Consider the following 20,314-nt stretch of genomic DNA (forward strand, 5'->3'; position numbering starts at 1 on the left):
TTTTGATTTGTGATTTGCCTATGAAAGATAACAAAATGGATAAGGAAGTTAATAATAATAATAATAATAATAATAATAATAATAATAATAAAACACATTAAAAAGAAAATATCTCATCAATATCTCAGCAAAATATAAGAGCTGTTTGCAATTTTATAATGACACGCGTAATTTACCATTGATTTAAAATGTCTACTTAAATTTTCATATTTGTATAAACGGGGACATCTTTGTCACTTTTTAATTCTCTTGGAAGCGAGCACGGACTATTGCTTTCACCAAGTTCCACACAGACCCGGGATAGTTGACTGTAATCGTTTCTTTCTTTTCTGTTTTGGTCTAATATTTCATATTGTTTTTCCGCATTTGAAGTACTGTCTGTGTCTGAAATAAGTGGAGACAAAATGCGTTGGTGAAGTCAAATTTCAAGTCAATTATTGATTTTTTTATGAACACTACGTTATACCTTTGTAAATAAACTTATAAAGATATTTGCAAACGGAAGTTAGAAATGATAATCAAAGAGAATCTTTGGAAAGGTGAAATATTGGAACATTGAAGAAAAAAACTGCTATATACGCAACCTGTGATGCGCTCTCCAAATGGCTTCCTTATTGTGTATTGATGCATACTAATCTCTTCGTATTCGGTGATGTTATTGCTTCTTTGCGGATCGGCATCTGTTTTATTACAATTAACACTTTTATTTTTAATAAGTATATCACGTAAAGAAAGAAATGAAATCAAGTCATATGCTATGTGTAATGATGAGGCATTTTTTTAATCGCAAACAATTACACTTCAAATGTGAAATAAAACATGGCGATAGCTACAAGGAAACAGAAAATCTCACAGTCCGCGGTGATAGCCCTATCTTAAATCAATCATATTATTTAAATTTTTGAATTTATGCAGACGAAAATATAATTTTCAAATACTACCTACCTAAGTCATTTTGATAGGTAGCATTATCCTCCATTTTCCGTCGTCTCATCACTCTAAAAAAACAACAACAGAAAGAGTGGTATTCACTCTAAATGACCTATTAAAATGACCATATTCCAGTAATCCCATCTCAGTAACTGGCATAAAGGTTCAAAGTGGACACGTACTGGTGTCGGCTATATCTAACTATAACTAGTATATGAACTGGTGGGAAGTCAAAAGAAATTACATTTTTAAACTCAACTCCATTCGGAATGAACAACCAAAACATATTGTACACGTATATAATTATTTTATAAGCTATAACGTTACAGAATAAACGATGATAAATTAATGACTTTAAGGACTCAGTTCATAATATGCTCAAGCTTTTGTAATTTTATAAAAAATAATAAATTGTTCGTGTTGATTGATAAATGACAGAATGGTATTACACTTTAATGAATACATATTCACATATTAAATAATTGATTTAGCTTGAATATCTACCGGCCTTGATTGCAAAATATGCTGTTTTGAATATGTAAATATTTGATTCATAGTATATTGATTTCATAACATGTTCATACCGTCTTCGTAAAATATATATTGATATGCAGATTGCCGAAGTTACAGCTATTGCTGCGATAATTGAGCCAATTACACCACCAATCAGAGATTCATTTCCGCTACCTTCCTTGTCTTGATGGTGTTCAACTGCAATATCAAAATAAAATAAAATATATAAAAGATGTTTAAATAGACTCTCGCATTTCACAAGTAGGTTAGACTATAACAAACCATTTTAAAGAATGATTTTATGATCATAACATTTGTATAGGTTTTGTCACATTGTGAGTTGAGTTTTCTGTTTTAGCAAATATTAGTTGATAATTGTCATATTCAAGTATAATGATGAATAATGAGTTTTTTATCATGAGACATTGAAACAAATTTTAAACTAAAATATAATCCGTCGTGATTCTAGTTATTACAAGAAGACACTTTCAACTAAAATTAAAATATACGCTTACCTATGGCAAGAATTGTGAACTGTTGCTCAAACTGTCCGATGTCATTGGCAATAACTAGTCGATACTGTCCTAAGTCTTCCTCCACTACATTATTAATAGTCAGACTGAAATTCAGTCCAACCTGGAGAATTGATACATCCTTGCTTGGCGTAATGTTTGTCCAACCATAGCCTTTGAATTTCTGCCAAAGAACCATATACGGTAACGGGTAGGATAAAGCTGTAAACGTCGTGACAGAAGGAGCATTCAATCTGGTTGTGATGTTAGTATTGAATGGAACTAATGGGTTGACCCGAGGAGAACCTTTAATTTTAAAACACTATACGTTTATTGGGAAGATACTTAAAATTGAAGCGATGTAATTGTTTCTAAAACACTTGTTATATTTAGTTCGGACTAGTAACGGTGTTACGAAATTGTCTTCGTATTGTAAGTAGCTGTAAGATTTGAAAAACCGATTGCACTATATAATCAGAACGAATGACTAGACCTTCAAGCAATGTTAAAACGTACTTTTCTGAAAGTTTACTTTACTTATTAAGCTTTAACGCAAAATTCAATATGTTTGTATTATAACAGAAGTTCAGTACGAACATGAACCAAGCGATGAAATATTGGTATGATTATAAAACTTAAAATAGTACAGTTGAAGCAATTAATATACACTAAATTAGTATCAGACAAATGTAAACATTTCTTATCATTCTTACATTTTACAAGCAGACCTATGTGCCGTCTTGTTGCGTGTATTTTGTTGTGCCTATTCTTCCCGGAACACTCATACATGCCAGCATCTAGACATTTTGCAGGACCAAGAACATAGGAAACATCATTCGATATAGCCGACACCAGTACTTGTCCACTTTGAAGCTTTATGCCAGTTACTGAGATGGGATTACTGGAAACGTGACAAAGGAATGTGACATTTTCATGCTCATTTATGGTCACGATACTATTGTGATAATGTCCCGTGATGTAGAATTCCTCAACATTTGCGTGATCTCAAAATAAAAGAAAACAAGTTACACATAGCTACATGTATCATGTATTTTCTATTTGAATCTTTACCTAAATCAATAGTGGTATGCAAATATTCAGGTTTTATATTTTGATATTCAAGTAATACGTGAAATACAAATATATGAGTGAAAAACACTAACAAGAGCAACAATCAAAGATAATGACTAACCCAGCAGTAACAGTAACAAAATCAACAACAAAAACAGCAACAATAAGACGATATACATTTATATCTAGCTATTACTCACATTCAACAATAAGATGAAAACTCTCACTATTTGTTCCCTTCACTCTGTTTTTAGCTGTCGGTTTCATTATGTTAGAAACAGTACACGTATATATCATATCATGCTCTCTCGAGGTATTGCTGATTGACAATATCTTAGTAACACTATGTATTATTTTGCCATTTGCTGACCAAGTGATTTCTGTGTCGTTTGGATTTCCTGGATGAAATGGACAAGCTAAGCTAAAATATGATCCCTCAAGTATTGTAAAATTGTCTATTGAATTGATTGTGGGTGGATCTGAAGGGGAAAAGGATACATGTTATGATTTAATAGAAATATTTATTGCAACAATTTGGTGAATTGCTGAAATCATACACAGTTACAAAAAAATATTTATTAATAGCATAACCTTAAGGACTGCATCACAGTCCATACGTAATTAATAATAATATTTAAAGAAATTTCAATCGTGTGTAATATAATTTCATCCTAAAGGCTCATTTCACTTTTACAATTTCAATTTCAAATCTTTTGATAGATTTGGTTCCATCAATAAAGTTTTCTTGACGAAATAGCTTAGATTTTTACATTTTAACTAGCCAAAATGTTCAAAATTCCTTCCCGCGAAACCAAAAGTGATGAAGAAACTTACATAAAACCTCTATTTCTAATGAACCGCTACTTTCTCCTCTCTCATCAGGTCCAATAGTAGGCTTCATTACATTTGCTACAGCACAAGTATAAGTCGATGAAGAATCACGACTAATATTCTTTATTATCAGTGATTGTGAATTCATTACGAAACTGTCTATTTGTCGTGTCCACTTGAATGCCGCCATTTCTGGTAAACCCAATGTGACGTTACATGTTATGTTCAACATTGAGCCTTCAATGATGTTAATATCCGCCATATTTTGGACTGTAGGTGGGACTGTTGTATGTAACATGTTTTTAAAAGGAAAACATTAGTTGAAATGACTTTTAGAATAAAGATAGCAAGTTAATTGTACAAACCTTAAATTTCACTATTTAACCTTTCGCATACAGTATTTGCTCGATAACTGTGTTAACTCAACCATGACACTCATATAGAAATCATTTTTATTTAATGAATATGGAAACAGCACATTACGTTATTTTGACTTTTAGTTAATAACAACAATATAGCTGTTTACATCTTTAGCAAAATTAGTTTAAACTTAACTTACAAAGAACCTTTATCATAACAGATATTGACATCTCATAATCATTACAGGGGTGTTTTGCTATGCAGGTAAATATATTCGCGTCTTGTCTTGAAACCACCCATTCTAATGTGTTGGTGACAATACTGTTTTCAACTGCTTGCCTGTTATTTAAACCTGTCCAAATTAAATTGGCAACAGGGTTTGATCCTGGTACTACACATGTTACTACTTCGTGTCTTCCTTCTATGACATTGTATGTAACTACGTTTGTCATGTTCGAATTGAGTATAGAAGGCGGTTGATCTGGAGGGTCTGAAACGTGAGGCATTTAGTCAAAGAAGTTACTTGAATAATCATCTATATCAATATATCAATCATTACACATTGTTTGGAATAATTCGGTTCCTTTTATAATAGCGTTAACCCACATGCTATGAAGTATACTGAAATACAAACTTTGTTGATTTTACAAATTTACTGCTTACGTGGATTCCCTTAACGTAAGGTATCAAAGGAAAGGATTTATTATTTTTTAATTATTTCAAAACATTGTACTGTCAGAAAATAAATTTTCTAGACAGTATTATTTGCGATTAGAAAGAAATATAGACAGTGTTTATTTCTAAAATTCTTTTAACTTTTTTATATGATCGTGATAAACATGGCAACGATTAAATGATATTTATATCTTATATAATACTTACATAAAATGTTAAAAGACAAACTGCTAGAATTCATTTTGTGGTTCGGAATGTTGCTTGCGATGCAGAAGATATTCCAACTGTTAAAAGACCTGTTTGCAGTAACATTAAGTGTACTAGACGCGATGCTGAAATCATGTCCATCCTTTTCAAATATGATGCTGCTAACTGAACTGATTTCTTCTTCAGCAGAAAATTTGTTCCCATAAACCCATTTTATGTCTGGAGCTGGACGTGCCGCTGATGTTTTACAATGAAATATGAGGGATTGTTTTTCACACACAGAAACTACGTCGTCTACTGCGTTGTTAGAAGTGATGGCTATGTTTTTAATCGGTACTTCAAGTAAATATGAACAGAAATTAACAGGTATTTTGTGCAAACACATTTTGATCCCTCGGAAGCATTAATCACAACAAAATTTACAAAAAATAGCAGGCTCATTTTGCCTGCATATATACATGAGGGATAATGAAAAGATGCAATATTCCTCACGCCCCCTAGCAACGGCTTAAACGGTACTCAATTTTTCAACACATAAAGGTGTTGGAATCAATGATCCCGAGGGACCAGAAAAAATATAACAAAATTGAAGTGAAATACGGGACAACTTTTGTCTTGAAGTATAAAAATCTGAAAAATTGTGATTCCTTGGAAGACGCTTAAAGCTTTAGCTTTCAAACACTATTTAACTGAACAATGAATCTGATAACTGACAAAAATTACACTTTTGAAATAATAATCGTAAATCAAAAAAATTAAATAAATAAATAAGAAAAATAAAATAAATTTGAAAATACTGATACATTGAAAATTATTCCTTATTTAAGACGTAGGGTAATTTTGTCAGTTCTATGTGCATCATTGAATCTCATAAGGCCATACGTCTGAAAGTTGTTAACGACGTTGACGGCTACCGGTCGATCGGTAATTTCTTGTGACTAGACTAAGAGATTTAAACTGTTTTGGTTTATTTCGCAAAGCAATTACATAGAACCAATAGCACGCCTGATAAATGATAGAGCTTCCTCTTTTGGAGGTATACGGTAAATCGCTCCATCGCTACTTCCGAGCTAGTGCCTGTCGCTTAAATCAAGCGTCAAGTGTGTTCATATTTTATATATTTTGTAAACTCTACACCAAATATCAAAACTCGGAGAATGCTATGCGATGTAGATTTGATTAAAGTTTCGAGAAAACGTAAAGTTGTTATACTTGTTTTGAAATGTAGTTGTGGCGGCGTTTCCCAGTTAGCGAATTCAGCGTTGAAATGGACCGTTTCATCATGAAACAGATTATTTTTCCTCCAATTTTCATCTAAACAGCAATTCAGATTAAAAACAAAAATGTTTCAAGTAGATAAAAGGTCTAGAAATGAAATAAGATTGAAATCAGATCAAAACATAAGTGAATAAAAAAAGACATAGGATATTTGTTCTTTGAGACAGCTCTGTAGGAGCACATTTGTCTCGGATCACATTTGTCTCACGAAGTGTGACCGATGTGTTCGTAAACATTCATATTTGCGACAAATTGGAAATGAGACAGATGTGTTCGACACACAATAGAAAGGACACTCGAAGCACATTTGTCTCACATTTTTTCCATAAAATTCTTAAAGGGTAATAATTATGTCCGTCTGTTTACCGGCTACCAGCCATTGTTCAGTGTTTTCTGTATTCAAAATACCGTTTTGAGGTCACTTCCGGTCAGTCAAAAACTTCCTGCCTCTGCATAGGAGTCATATATTAAATTAAAGAATATCCCTGTTCTGCATGTCACAATGAAAAATTCTACAAGTGCAGCATCCAGAACCTAAACACATATGCAGCACGTTTATTCTTATCGTTATCAATTGTGATACGTCTATTTTCAATGCTTAAAGTTTTATAAATGATTTATGGCACTAGAAATATTCTGTAGTAATTACGGTGGCATAAAGGGGACATCGAATTTTCTTATTTATTACGTGCGCACACAATAGCTTTTCCGTGGTCACGCGATACCATTACGTGCGCACGTGATAGCTATTACGTGCGCACGCGCACATGTACTACGCATTTGGACCCTGACCGGGATCCTCGCATGAATAGTTCGACGCCCCGTGTATGTGTCGAATCTACAGCGGCTATGGCCAAGTGACTTTTCGAAATCACTCGGCCACGGAGGCCCTTAAATGATCCATGGAAAAAATAAGAAGACCATTACACACGTATTTCTTTTTCATCAGAAATATATGTATAAAAAGTCGTCATTTTCCAAGAATTGCGGCTTTCAGATCTGCCATTGAAAAGACACTTACAACATGCATGAGTTTCTAAATTAATCCGGGTAATGCCATAATTATGGAATATCGGGCCACTGAGAATCGGGCGAGACGAGACACGAAGCGAGGCACGATATTGTAACAGGAGATCTCGCAATGTCGCAAGAGATTTCAGAAATGAGTAAAGTTTTACTTCTTTAGATAGGGTAAAAGTATGAATTTATTGATATTCAAATAATGATTTCTGAGGAAGTTAGATACTTGTAACCCAAAGAAATTCGCAATAAATGTGAAATAATGCGTTATAAAAGTAGCAAAATGTAAACAATGTAGTCACAAAATTCTAAATCACTTCAGCTGTACAAACTGCAAAAAAGCAGCAGATGAAAAATGCTTCAGATAATTAGCCAATGAGTAACTTTTTGGAGCTAAAAAAGTATACCAAAAATAAAAAGCTTTTGAGGAATACAAATAAAAGCATTTCTCAGGCATAATAAGTGATTTTATGTGGACTATAAAGGGAATACTACTTAGCGGTATATGACCTGGAATCAATTTCTTGTCCCGCGTCGACGAACGGGATGCGAAGCGAGACGCGAGATTTCGCGAGACGCGAGATTTCGGCGAGATGCGAAACGAGTCACGATATTGTATCATTATATATCAACTGATTATGGTATTCCGTTTGGACATAAGTAACATTTTTGTCTCCCTGAACAGCTATGCACAATGGTACAAAGGTGAAATTGAGATGGTGCGATGATTAAAACACGATGGCACGATGGTGAAATCACGATGATGCGATGACACGATAGAGAAAATTATATCGCGTTTTCATCATCATGCCATCGTAGTTTCATCATATCGTGCAATCGTATTTTCACCATCGTAACATCGTCTTTCATCATAGTACCATCATGTTTTCATCATCGAGTCTTCGTTGTTTCACCATCGTACAATCGTTGTTTCACCATCGTACAATCGTTGTTTCACGTTCGTACCATTGTGTTTGCACCATCGCGTTTTCATCAACGTACCATCGTGCCATCGCGCTGTCACTATTGTACCATCGTGAACGGGATTTACTATGTTTCAGTGTACCCCTTAAGGTTAAGTCAATCAATTTCTTGAATTAGAGATATTGTAATTAATAGTTCACTGTAGGTTTTCATAAAGAAAGCAGATGATTACACTTGAGGTAAAACGGCGAACCCCGATTCTAAAAAAGAATTTCTGCCGTGGAGAAATATGTGACAAATAATTCATAAAAAATGACATGAGACAAATGTGCTTTCTTGTCCCTTAAAAACACATGAGACAAATGTGCTTTCTTGTCCCTTGAAAAACTTGATCGGAGCACATTTGTCACACAAATGAGGTTTTTGGTGTAGACATTTGAGGTCCCATTTGTCTCATGTGGGACAAATGCGACCGCATCGGTCTTACGTAAGACAATTGTGCTCCGAGACAAATGTGCTCCTACACAGCTCTGTCGTGATGGAGATAGTCATGTCGCCAATGAGATATATGGTAAAGAATGTAAAAAGATTTCGGTGAAACAACAAAAAAGAAATAAACTATTTGACAATAATTGTTTTATATTAGCAGTTATTCCTGCTACATCATGTACGAAGTGATCCGACTTCAGGAAGTAGTAATCTGTACAAATGTGAACACTGTGTACGAACTGAGATGTCACATTTCAAAATGTGCACACACAATTACCTAACAGGAAGACAGTTTGTATACATTGTTGTAAACAATTTAGTATGCCTAAGAGTTTGAAGCGTCACATAGTAACCGTTCACATGGGAGAATAGAACTATGAATGAGTGTTGTTTGTGAAAGAAATATATTTATTGAGCTTTTGGTGTACTTGTTTTTAAAGGTTTCTGAGAAGATTTCTTTGTTCTCTATTTAAAATGCCCAGTGATTTGACATTTTAACTAGCGTTCTAGTATCTTCAATGTTTCAAGCTGGTCAGAAAGCTATGATTCTTTTTGTCCTTTAAAACACCTATGCTGTGTGGTGGAAATACCGCAGGTATTGTGAAAAGTAACACACAATTGTGCACTTCTATGGCGAACAAGGAAATGAAACAATACCTTATTGTACATCACACCGAAAGAAGTGAAAAAGCGCATACGGTTGCTGAGCCATTATTCTTTAAACATCATCAAAAATACTTTCATGACAATGTTTATTTTTCAATATAATTCATGAGAATTTCGATCTGACTTTTGAGTTTCGTTGTATCTCAATATACAAAATGTACATTAACGTATATATTACATTATATATTTTGATATTCGCTGTACCCGACACATTAGCAAAACTACTCATGTCTTGATATACACCATGTAAATACAGTTATCTGAAACGGACAAATATTTTGTATGTTTATGTTTTGTAAGTTCTGTACAAAAAGTTAAAGTCTTAACATGTATTTTAAGTCCAGTTCTTAATGTAACGTGGCAAAAGTGACAAGGTATGTATTAACTATAATGATATTGAATGAACGCATGTTCAATACTTCATTTGATACTACAAGAATATAGGTAATACAGTATGCTTTTTATCACAAAGTTGTGTACAGTTAAAACAATTGAGTCGATAACAATTGTAACGCTGTAAATGTTAAAGTTTTATTATGTAAATTATGCATGATATACATGTATAGTAATTACCTTTGTATAATATTGTTTTTATTAATTTTTTGTATCGTTATAAATGTTATGAATAAAAAATACACATACAATAAGATACTTTGTACGTAACCATCGAGCTACCTCCTTGTCGAAAGGACTACCTCCTCTGAAATAGCGATAGAGCAATTTACCGTACCTCCGAAAGAGGTAGCTCTATCATTAACAGATGTAAATAGGTAAAATAATAATAATAAATCTATCCGCACAGAGAAGGCCTGAATACTATCCTCGAAAGAATGCTGTGTATCTCTGATATACAGATGCAATATTTGAAAAAGCCATATACATTCAGGCAAAACAATATGTATAAACTTATATCAAATATATATAAATAAATGAAATAAAACATAAAAAGTATAGGTGTGGCGGCCATTTGAGTTGCTGTTTGCATTTGCATTAAAGCAATCTTGTTATAAGCATGTAATAATGTTTATCTTTTATGACCTCAACGTTTTTTATTTAATATCCCAGAAATATACAGAGCTGCATACACAATAAAGAGCTTGAATCGCGCAGGTGCTCAACTGCAGACGGGATAATCTAACCAACTTAGGTAATAAAAAACAATATTAACATCAAGCAAACGTTTTTTGTATAGACAACTAACTGAAAAATATCGTAGCCTGAAATGTAGTTTTTAAATAAATAAATGCGCTAATCCACGTGTGAAGACACGTCCAACAATCAAATGACGTACATTGTAGACGCATTTTTCCTTACTGTGTTCGAGTCCCAACAGGTACTTTGAATTATTTCATGTGAGGAAGCTATCCCGCTACCTTACGGAACGTCGATGGTTCTCATGTACTGTTCGTGCCTGAAAGAATGCACGGAAGGGCACGTAAGGTCTTCCTCCACCAGTAAAGCTGGAACGTCGCTATATGATCTATACTGTGTCGTTGTGACGTAAAACCCAATAACACAAACAAACGCGTCTGCGCAAACTAGATTTAAAATAAATGAGCTAATAAATGTCACCGCAATGCCTGATTTTTTTTGTTATTTATGACTAGCTACGTCAATAAGAAACGAATAGATACATTTTTACAGCTATCGGCCACCGGACATTATATCACTAGTGCACCGAACGTGATAATAGCCATAGTGCCTGACGTCTTTTGATTTAAGAGTGGATGGGTTAACAATAGCCTATTGAGATATCAAGTTAATTTTCGTGCGATTTTTTTTTAGAATAGGAAGAAATACGCCCTAATGTTAAGGATGTTGTTTTCCGGACAAGCATTATGTGAATGGAAACTTTTTTTCTTTTTAGCTGATTGATACATATACTTTTCAAAATAAAGACTTATTTTAAAAGGCTAACTTGGATAAATTTTGAGATAATGTATCTAGACAAAAATGCCTTTTTTGTCTTTTGTGCAACATTTTGCTATATTATTTAATTTTCAAGATCTTTGTTTCATTTGATAGATCTGTGACAGTCCTTAAAAATAAATTCTTGGTTATCAGTTTGACTTTTAACCATTTTCGAGTTATTACCATTTAGCGATATTTAAACCAATTTTTCAAAGTCCAAAAAAAAAACTAAGGGCCATATACCGTTGGAAATATCTCGGTGAGTAGATATAAAAAATGTATGATTTTATGGAACTGTCTTTTACCGTTTCTAAGATTGGAGAGTTTCAATATTGCAAACATAATCACTTATGCGTAGAATGGTGTTTTTCGCTTATTTCTGGACATAACCTAGCCGTGTTTAGTATCGTGCGAAATGAATTAATTAATTCTATAAGCTCGTACCGTCAAACCAGAAGTAAAATCACTCATGCGTAAAAAAGGCCTAGCTCCCTTATCCTTGGGCATAACTTAGAAGTGTTTGGTTTCCTACGAAAGGTTTCGGTAAGATCTGTTAATAACACTTATAAGGGTCAGGCATTGCGGTGATATTTATAAGCTTATTTATTCTATAAATTATTCGTACAGGCGCATTAAGGAAATGATCGCTTTAACCTTATAATGTACACGTCATTTGATTGTTGGACGTGAAGGAAGAAACGTCGGGTAAGCGCATTTATTTATTTACAAATTGCATTTCCGGCAACGTACTTTCTTCTAAAGAAATAAACGTTAAACTTTGCTATGTGTGGAAATGAGAACCTGAGCCGTCAAGTGTGCGCGATTCAAGTTCTTGCACGTGTATGCAAGTCAGCTCTGTATATTGATCATAAAATATAAACATAAGTACATGCTGATAACAAAGATTGCTTATATGCAAATGAATAATTATGAAAAGCAACTAAAATGGCCACCTAACATGCACAATAGTTGATGCCAAACCGCCCCTATACTCCTGTAACATAAAAACGATCAAATTATTTTAAGACGAGCAAGAATTTTTTTAAAGTGAAAGAAAAGAGTCACTATGCTTAAAAATATAAGCTTGCTTGTTTTTGGGTTTGTTTTTAGTAAAATGACAATTTTATTATATTTTAGTCATGATTTTAGGGTTGGTTTAGAGTTTTTGTCCTGGAAAAAGGGTCTGCACTAAATACAAAATTAATTGTAATAAAGTAGGGAATATCTAAAAACAATTATACTGGTTTGACTTCCATACAAAATACAATATCACTTAAACTATAAAAAAAACCAACAGATGCAAAAGATTTGCAAAACTTTAATAGCTGCTTTTTATATTTTGTTGATAAGGCATTAAAAGCATCAGACCGGTAACCAATGCGACCAATATTACAAACACAATTACTGGGAAATATTCGCTGCGACACTGACTTAAGCGTATCTGTCCACAGCATGTACTGAGTAGTCGTGCTTAGCTGTGGTGTTACACCGTGTATTTGCAGCCATTTTACGCTTGCGTAAAATCTTACTTGTTTAGCTTTTGCGCGTTGTCCGATTTCCCGACAAAACAAATTGAAAAGTGAGAGAAGGTGCAGTAACTTAAGGCATTTGCAATTTACAGCAAAGCAATATGTAAACTGCGATTATTTATTTGACAGCTTAAAAGTTAGAATACTCATGTATTTTGGTGATTAGCCTATCGCTGTTGAGATATCTCTTCTCTTACATTTTATGTTATTTGTTTGCATATTTCTCCAATATTTTTTCTTCTTTAACAAAATTCTATATCAATTAAATGCAATGAATAAAACTTGTATAATTACCATTTACATTCAATAATGTTGCACTTGACGACTGTATCGGGGAAGCATTGTGAAGGAAAGCTATACATGTCAGTGTTTTTCCATGATCATGCCTTGAGACATTAACTAAGGTCACCACTAAAGTTTTGTTTCCTTCGCAAGCAGTAATGTAATTGACAAAACCTAGAGCATTGAATGTACAATTAGGTAAAAATATAGTTGCGATTCCGGACTGATTTAGACTGAATGAGACTCCCTGCATGCTGTTTTCTCCGTTATATATACACCGAACTGTAGCATTGTTACCCTCAAGAACAGTAATGACAAGTGGATAGACTGTCACACTTGAGTCGGTTCCTGGAAATAAAAAAAAATATTTTATATGTAATGGTACGGTCATTCACTTTACAGATGGCATGAACCTCTCTATTGTAATAATATATGTACGTGCTGTTATTGTTTGTTCAGCTCTTTAAATATCAGAAGAAACAAAAGCATCATTATATCTATCCGTCAGTCCTACCGACGGTATAAGCAACAAATACGGCCATGAGAGCCTCATACTGGCCATGAAGCGGTCTTCGTAAAAGCCAATCTCTTGTCCACCCTCTCCTCTGTCTTTCCTTACCTGATTATTAATGAAAAGTGATGATCAATACTGCTTCTCTATTGATGTTACAACCGGCTGTTCATTTTACAATTACATTAATTATCGTGAATGTAAACAGCTTATCATCTCACTCAAGGGCCAGCGTCCGAGGCTTATGAGACACTTCGTTTTATGTACATATTTACTCTAATTTCACGATCCAATGTTTTGCAAAATATGTAACCTGAAATGTTATTCTATTACTAAGGCACTGCAGTACAATATTAATATATCTAATACATCAATGCATGTCATCAAGCAGTTCGAGCACTGCCTCCGCCTTCTGAGCCATATAAATATGCAGTTGCAGCCAGTTTATGGTAAATATTTTTTATTGAATGTTCATGATTTTGTTCGCAATTTGAAAACGCAAACATGTCTGTTTTTAACAAGAAGGTAGTATTTATTCCCTTGAAAAAGTACATGATGCTTAATTTATGTGTACTTAACTATGGTGGACCGTACCATTCTTTACTGTTTTGTGTTGCAACGCAATAAACCGTATTGGATTTAACTCAATACAGGATTGGAGCAGTACCTCTAGACACTTGCAGAAATCATGATAATAAAATAGACAAATATCGTTTTTTTCTACGATTTTTACATATTTCATTCATTAACATACATAAATCGGCGTGAAAATATGAATTAGACCTTTTAAAGTTCATTCCGTTGGGTTAAAGGCAAGATTTTAGCATTTTATCATTCAAGCGCCTTGTCCGGTATATACCGGAAAACGGTATTAAGTGTGGTGCTCCAATCCTTTTCTTAGTCTCACTCAACCGTATAAGACCTTGCTAATCCCTGCCTCTCCGTGGAACAACTTAATACGATCGTTTCTGTGACAATGCCCTATAAATCCGTTTTAAGCCCGTAGCTTATACGTAGGGTAACCGTACAAATACGTAGTTCTCCGTATCAAACCGTGGAATCATTGACAAGTTGGGGCCTACGAATCAGTACGTTCTAGTACGGTTTTCGTACGGACCAGTACGGTTTAATACGGGCCAGTATACTGTATGGTTGATTTTTCAGCAGCAAACTTTGTGCATGTTCAAAAATTGTCAAGGATCGCTACGGATATACAAGGACTACTACGATTGATTACGGTTACAATACGGAGAGCTACTGACCAGTACGGGTAGATACGGTCGATGCCGGAATTAATCCGTGGCTCTTCCGTGATAATTTTCCGTGAATATGTGACCGGGGTATAAGATTGTACAGATATAACTCAGAGTACATGAAACTAAACCGATGTACACGATTAAAACCATTTTTAATTTGAGGTTATATATCAAGAAAATGACATATTTTCTCGATGAAAATAGAATTATTGATTTATAAATAATAGGTAAACTGGAAAGAATAACAAACAAAAGGCATCAAACAAAACACACAAAAAACAAGAGACATATACTTAACACATTATCTTAAAACACATCATATTTAAAAACTCTGGTATACAGAGCTATTACTTCACTTATAATGATATATTTTAATATGAAATATGATATATGAAAAAAAAAAACATAATGACAGGCGGCGGACTTATTGAATCAAGAATTTGTAATTGTCCCTCAGCTAAAGGATGTTTTACATGGGTCACAAATAGTATTATTTAAATGTTTGAGGTAAAGATTTTATTAAAAATCTTATGCAAGATCTGAAAATGCAACAATAAATACGTTATAGCAATATAGCTCCTGTTTTTATACAAATCCATTAGTGCAGTTTTACCACCGATAAATGTACATCAAGTGAGAACGTTTATAAGTTATTATAACCACGGAGTTATAGGCCTTTTGCAGTGCAGTACCCTTAACTGATATTTATTATATTTTTATTTGTTTGGGTAGTCAGACCAAACAAATAATGGTAGCGAAATTTCAGACCCTAATGTTCTTATTTGCAAATACCGAAAGTAGTCCAAACCCCTCGAAGCGGTAACTTCCCTTCATATGTACATTAACGCCGAACAAATAATGGGAGATCACTGCGTAAAGATTGTCAAATGACAGGCGCATTAATTTTCGTAACGAAAAAATAGTTCCCGATAAGTCGAAGATTTCTAATATTGTGTTATTCTTATAGATATATTGTTATTCTTATAGATATACATGCTTCATGACTATTTACTCCAGTGTTAAACAACAGGTTTACCGTGAACAAAATATATCGAAATTAATAAGGGTTACAAACTCTAATTTAGAATAATATGGTATACTTCAGGCTTATATCTTATAACTCCCCGTGGTCGAGGTGTTTTCACGTTCGCTTTAGAAGCGAGAGGTCTTAAGTTCAAATCCAAGTTCAGGCAACTCATTTTTTAAGCCAAATAACCATTTAATTGAATGTCAGTGCATTGATAGATATAATATTCTTGGGACAAGGGGAATACAAACAATGTTAAGCTTTCACCTATAAGTTTAACCTTTGTGGTAGGGATCTGCATGTTGCGCATCAAAAATTTCCTTGAGGTAGAAGGCATGGTTCTTGGTATTGCGCATGACACGTCGTCTTATTCGTTATCAATTGCACCAAGGTATTCCCTAATCCCTTAATTATCGATGGAAAGGTTTTGGTCCGGACACAAAATAGTCTCATCAGGAAAACTGGATATTTAATCTCCAAGAATGACCATGACCTTGGAGGAAGCGGTCTTCTTGTTATGCATGACATGCCGTCGTGCAATGGTTAGCATTTGTGGCGGGTTATTTCAAAATTCCTTGATTGGTGATATCATTATGTAACGGAAGCTATATTATATACCCTGTTTCAGGCGGTGTTGACCTTTGATCTCGAAGTGTGTCCTTGACTGACATTTGAATAAATTTATTTCTAAATCACTTGGTGAATGGAAAGGTTATAGACGAGACACGATATGCACCCTGCATCAGACAATGTTGACTTTGGTACTTAATAAAAGTATGGTTTCCATTATCTCATTCGAATGCTTTGTGTATTCCATTTACTTGACATAAATTGGATTGTTTTTTTTTTTATTTTGGTAATTGTTGTTGCACATGTAGATAAAAGACAATGAAAACGAATTTGAAGGATTTGCTGTTTTTTATGCATAGAATTGATTATATAAAGACGAATTAAAGAGTCATCTCGAATCTACAAAGCAAATACCAATGGAACTGTTTGACAAATGCACTGTGCGATTATCCTATGCTGAAGAAAATGACTTAGTATCTGTATTTAAATGCATCATTGTTTTGTACAGTAGATAGCCGAAATTATTCAAATTTCATTCCTAAGATTTGAATTATCAATATCAATTTTAGAATAAGTGTTTCACCCACTCTATAAGGAAATGCCGACCAACAGAGCAAACACTTTATACATTGATGAATAGTTTTATTGAAAAAAAAAACGTAATTGCGTTCAAAGTAAATCGTAACTTATAAATGAAAACCTGAAATTTGCAAAATATCAACAATGGGAATTTTGTTTCACAAGCCGATTTCGTTGTTGTAAATAAATCACTACTCATGGGTGAAATTGATACCAAGAGGTAATTATACTCACAAGCATTTTTTCTAACATGTAGGCGTATTCGTTTATGTTTATTCCAAGGCAAATAACGTAAAAAAGAAATAAAGTAAACAAAAACCGAGAAAAAACTTCGGGAAATAGAAACGTCAATTGCGACAATCGGAAACGGAAATAAATCCGCTTGAAAAAAAAGCTTTATGGTGATCTACTTTATTTTATCTTAAAAGAATCGAAATAATATCGGTTTTAGCGTTGTTTATCGGCTATTCAACACAGACTTGGTCTATTTGATAAATTAGTAAAAAATACATAAATAAGAACTTATTAGATTAAACAATTTATTCATGGCAAATTTTATTATTTATAAAATATCAGAATACTTTGTCCTTAAAATCATTCGAACTCATTACCATTCGTACCAATATTCGACCCTATATCCATGTCTCTTGAATGCTTGATTTCCTCATTTTCAGTTAACGATTATTAAATATAACTACATGTACATTATTGGGTATAAATAGAGCTCAAAGCTGCGGACAGTCAGTCTCTGCCCAGTTGCCGAAGTGTCAACATCACATAAAAAATTAATTAATATTTTAAGTTTGATTGCTTGGAATATTGCACTATTTACGAAACATATCAACTGCATTAGTTTAACATTGCGTTAGGTGTAATTGTTAATACTTATTTAAAAGTAAACTCGATATCCAAGTGGATAATAAATATTAATATATAGAAAATAGCCTAAAAAGTGACACCTTAGTTTTATATAAAGTTCAAGTAAAGCACATAAAGGGACAGAACTGTTATAAACAATATTTAATTAAACTTGATTCCAAAGTTTGAACAAATCATTTTATAATCATAAGTAAACAATCAACTGGCAAAGTAGTAAGAAAAAATAAATAATTAACAGCTAGCCCATGCACGTTACAAACTTAATGTTCTAGTTCTAGTTCTCTCCCCTGGTCACTCTGCTCAGTTTAACATTTTTACTAATATCAAAATAGTATACTATTATATTAAAGCTGTTTGCTTGGTATAATAAAACCAACACGTCTCTCAGGGAATACATGTATATTATCAACTCTTGAAATGAAGTAACACCCGAGACGGAGCCAAATTATTTGGTGTTTAGTCTCCTTTGATTTGTAATTACTGCAGTAGGTCTTTTGTAACTTTGTGAATGTGTAACTTTTATTAACATTTGCCAAATAATATCATAGGATTAATTATGAAGTCCATACATGAAATGTTAAACTGCTGCAGAAATTCATTACCATGTAATGAATTTTCTTACTGTTTGTTACTTTATTTTCACATTATCCAGAAGATGTATGGAGTGGGACGTGTTGGAGATGTTTTATTGAAAACTAAGGGTGTTTTCTCACAAATGAATACACCATTTTTCAAGTGCGATGTGATTTATTATAGTACAGTAGTAAATGTTCAGTTATTTACAGTTATCTAACAGCACTTCGTTTAAAATACTGATGACCTTGTCATAGTAATATTGAAGAAAAAAATAGGACTGAAATCGAATTTTTATTTTTAAGTTTTCAATTTGAGCATACATGAATAATACGAAAGTAACTACAAAAAGAGAACACTGCATCAAATGAACACATCAATTCGAATAACTTTTATATACTAACTATTTTAGCCGGCATAAATTCAAGTAAAAATTATTTGCTTCAAAACGTCTTCTAAATAGATAAGAGAAGGCATGCTGAGAAACGAAATATGAAACAAGTTCCGTGTAACGTAACCTACCATAATGAGACTGTGACAAAAAGACAAAACAATTGTAACTGGCTATCAATTGATATTTCACATAGTGAAAAATAAATCTGGCAAAGTATAGACAAAAACTAGATTTAAAAAAAAATCTTAAAATTACGTTATGCCCGCTTAAGAGTAAATGGTGAGTGTACGAGTAACTTTACCTTTAGCAATACGTGTTTACAATTTTATAGTTTAAACCATTTGAATAATCCGTAATTTAAAACCATTTGACGCAAAAAATATACATATCCTTCCAAATTAATCGGTAACCGTTTGTTGATAACAGAGTCATGAGAGTTGGGAAATATTTTTATACATACTATTACTGGTTTTTACATTTATCCTTTAAGTTATCAACATTTGATCAAACACCAGTATGAAAGTAAACCTTTTGCTATATACCGTAATAGTATTTGGCTCAACATGACAGCGAGAAAATGAGCATAAATAAATTTTACCTATTATCAATGTTACTTATATGAATATCAATCATTGCAGTTTTTTGTAACTATCAAAGTGGTGGGTTAATACATATCATAATGTTGATAAAATTGATATATATTCTGAATAGAATTAAACAATAGAGTAACGTTGTTAAACGACGAAGGAATTCACGCAAAATTGTTAGCATGATTATCAAGCTGAGTGGTTTCAGATTCACTCTGCAAAAAAAAAGATAAAGTGTTGTAAGATATTATTTACCTTGAAAACACGATGCAACAAACGCAAACAATATCACATTGACGCCAATATCCATTGTGTTTTTCATTTTTTCACTAAAGTTTAAATAAACCTGACTATATACATGGCTGTAAAACAGCCAATACATTAAAATTTATCTGATATTTTCACTTCCTTGTTCGTTTAAAGCACATGTACCAAAAAGATGAATATTGAAAATTTAGGTATAATACGAAAGACCGGTTGGGACATTTCACCTTTATGATTTGACGATTTCATCTTCATAAATTCAAAATTTTAATTTCGTAAATTTCACGTTTTTCAACATATGGAATTCATGAATTGACGATTGAAGTTGAATTCGTGAAGTTGAAATAGGGGAATACGTGAAGTTGAATTCGTGAATTTATGAAAATGAAACCGTGAAGTCAAGTACATGTACTTCCTTCAAGAACTCAAAATATTATATTGAATTCATGAATTTTAAATGTCCCCAACATTCGTTC

The 20,314-nt window shown here is 33.1% G+C and overlaps 1 protein-coding gene across 1 annotated transcript; it reads right to left on the bottom strand.

The window, feature by feature from the left end:
- Positions 1-44: 44 nt before the first annotated feature.
- On the bottom strand, positions 45-19,958 carry LOC132758861 (uncharacterized). Its single transcript, XM_060750563.1, has 12 exons — positions 19,830-19,958; positions 13,211-13,546; positions 5,100-5,435; positions 4,417-4,707; positions 3,861-4,139; positions 3,227-3,505; positions 2,669-2,959; positions 1,959-2,261; positions 1,515-1,641; positions 946-998; positions 585-680; positions 45-384 (listed from the first exon to the last, which is right to left on the bottom strand). Exons 1-12 carry the CDS (start codon positions 19,954-19,956, stop codon positions 197-199), a joined length of 2,706 nt encoding a protein of 901 aa, XP_060606546.1. The 5' UTR covers positions 19,957-19,958; the 3' UTR covers positions 45-196.
- Positions 19,959-20,314: the final 356 nt, after the last annotated feature.

This window comes from Ruditapes philippinarum, unplaced genomic scaffold (assembly GCF_026571515.1).
Source record: "Ruditapes philippinarum isolate M1 unplaced genomic scaffold, ASM2657151v2 ctg271_1_1_1_1, whole genome shotgun sequence".
Lineage (NCBI taxonomy): Eukaryota > Metazoa > Mollusca > Bivalvia > Venerida > Veneridae > Ruditapes > Ruditapes philippinarum.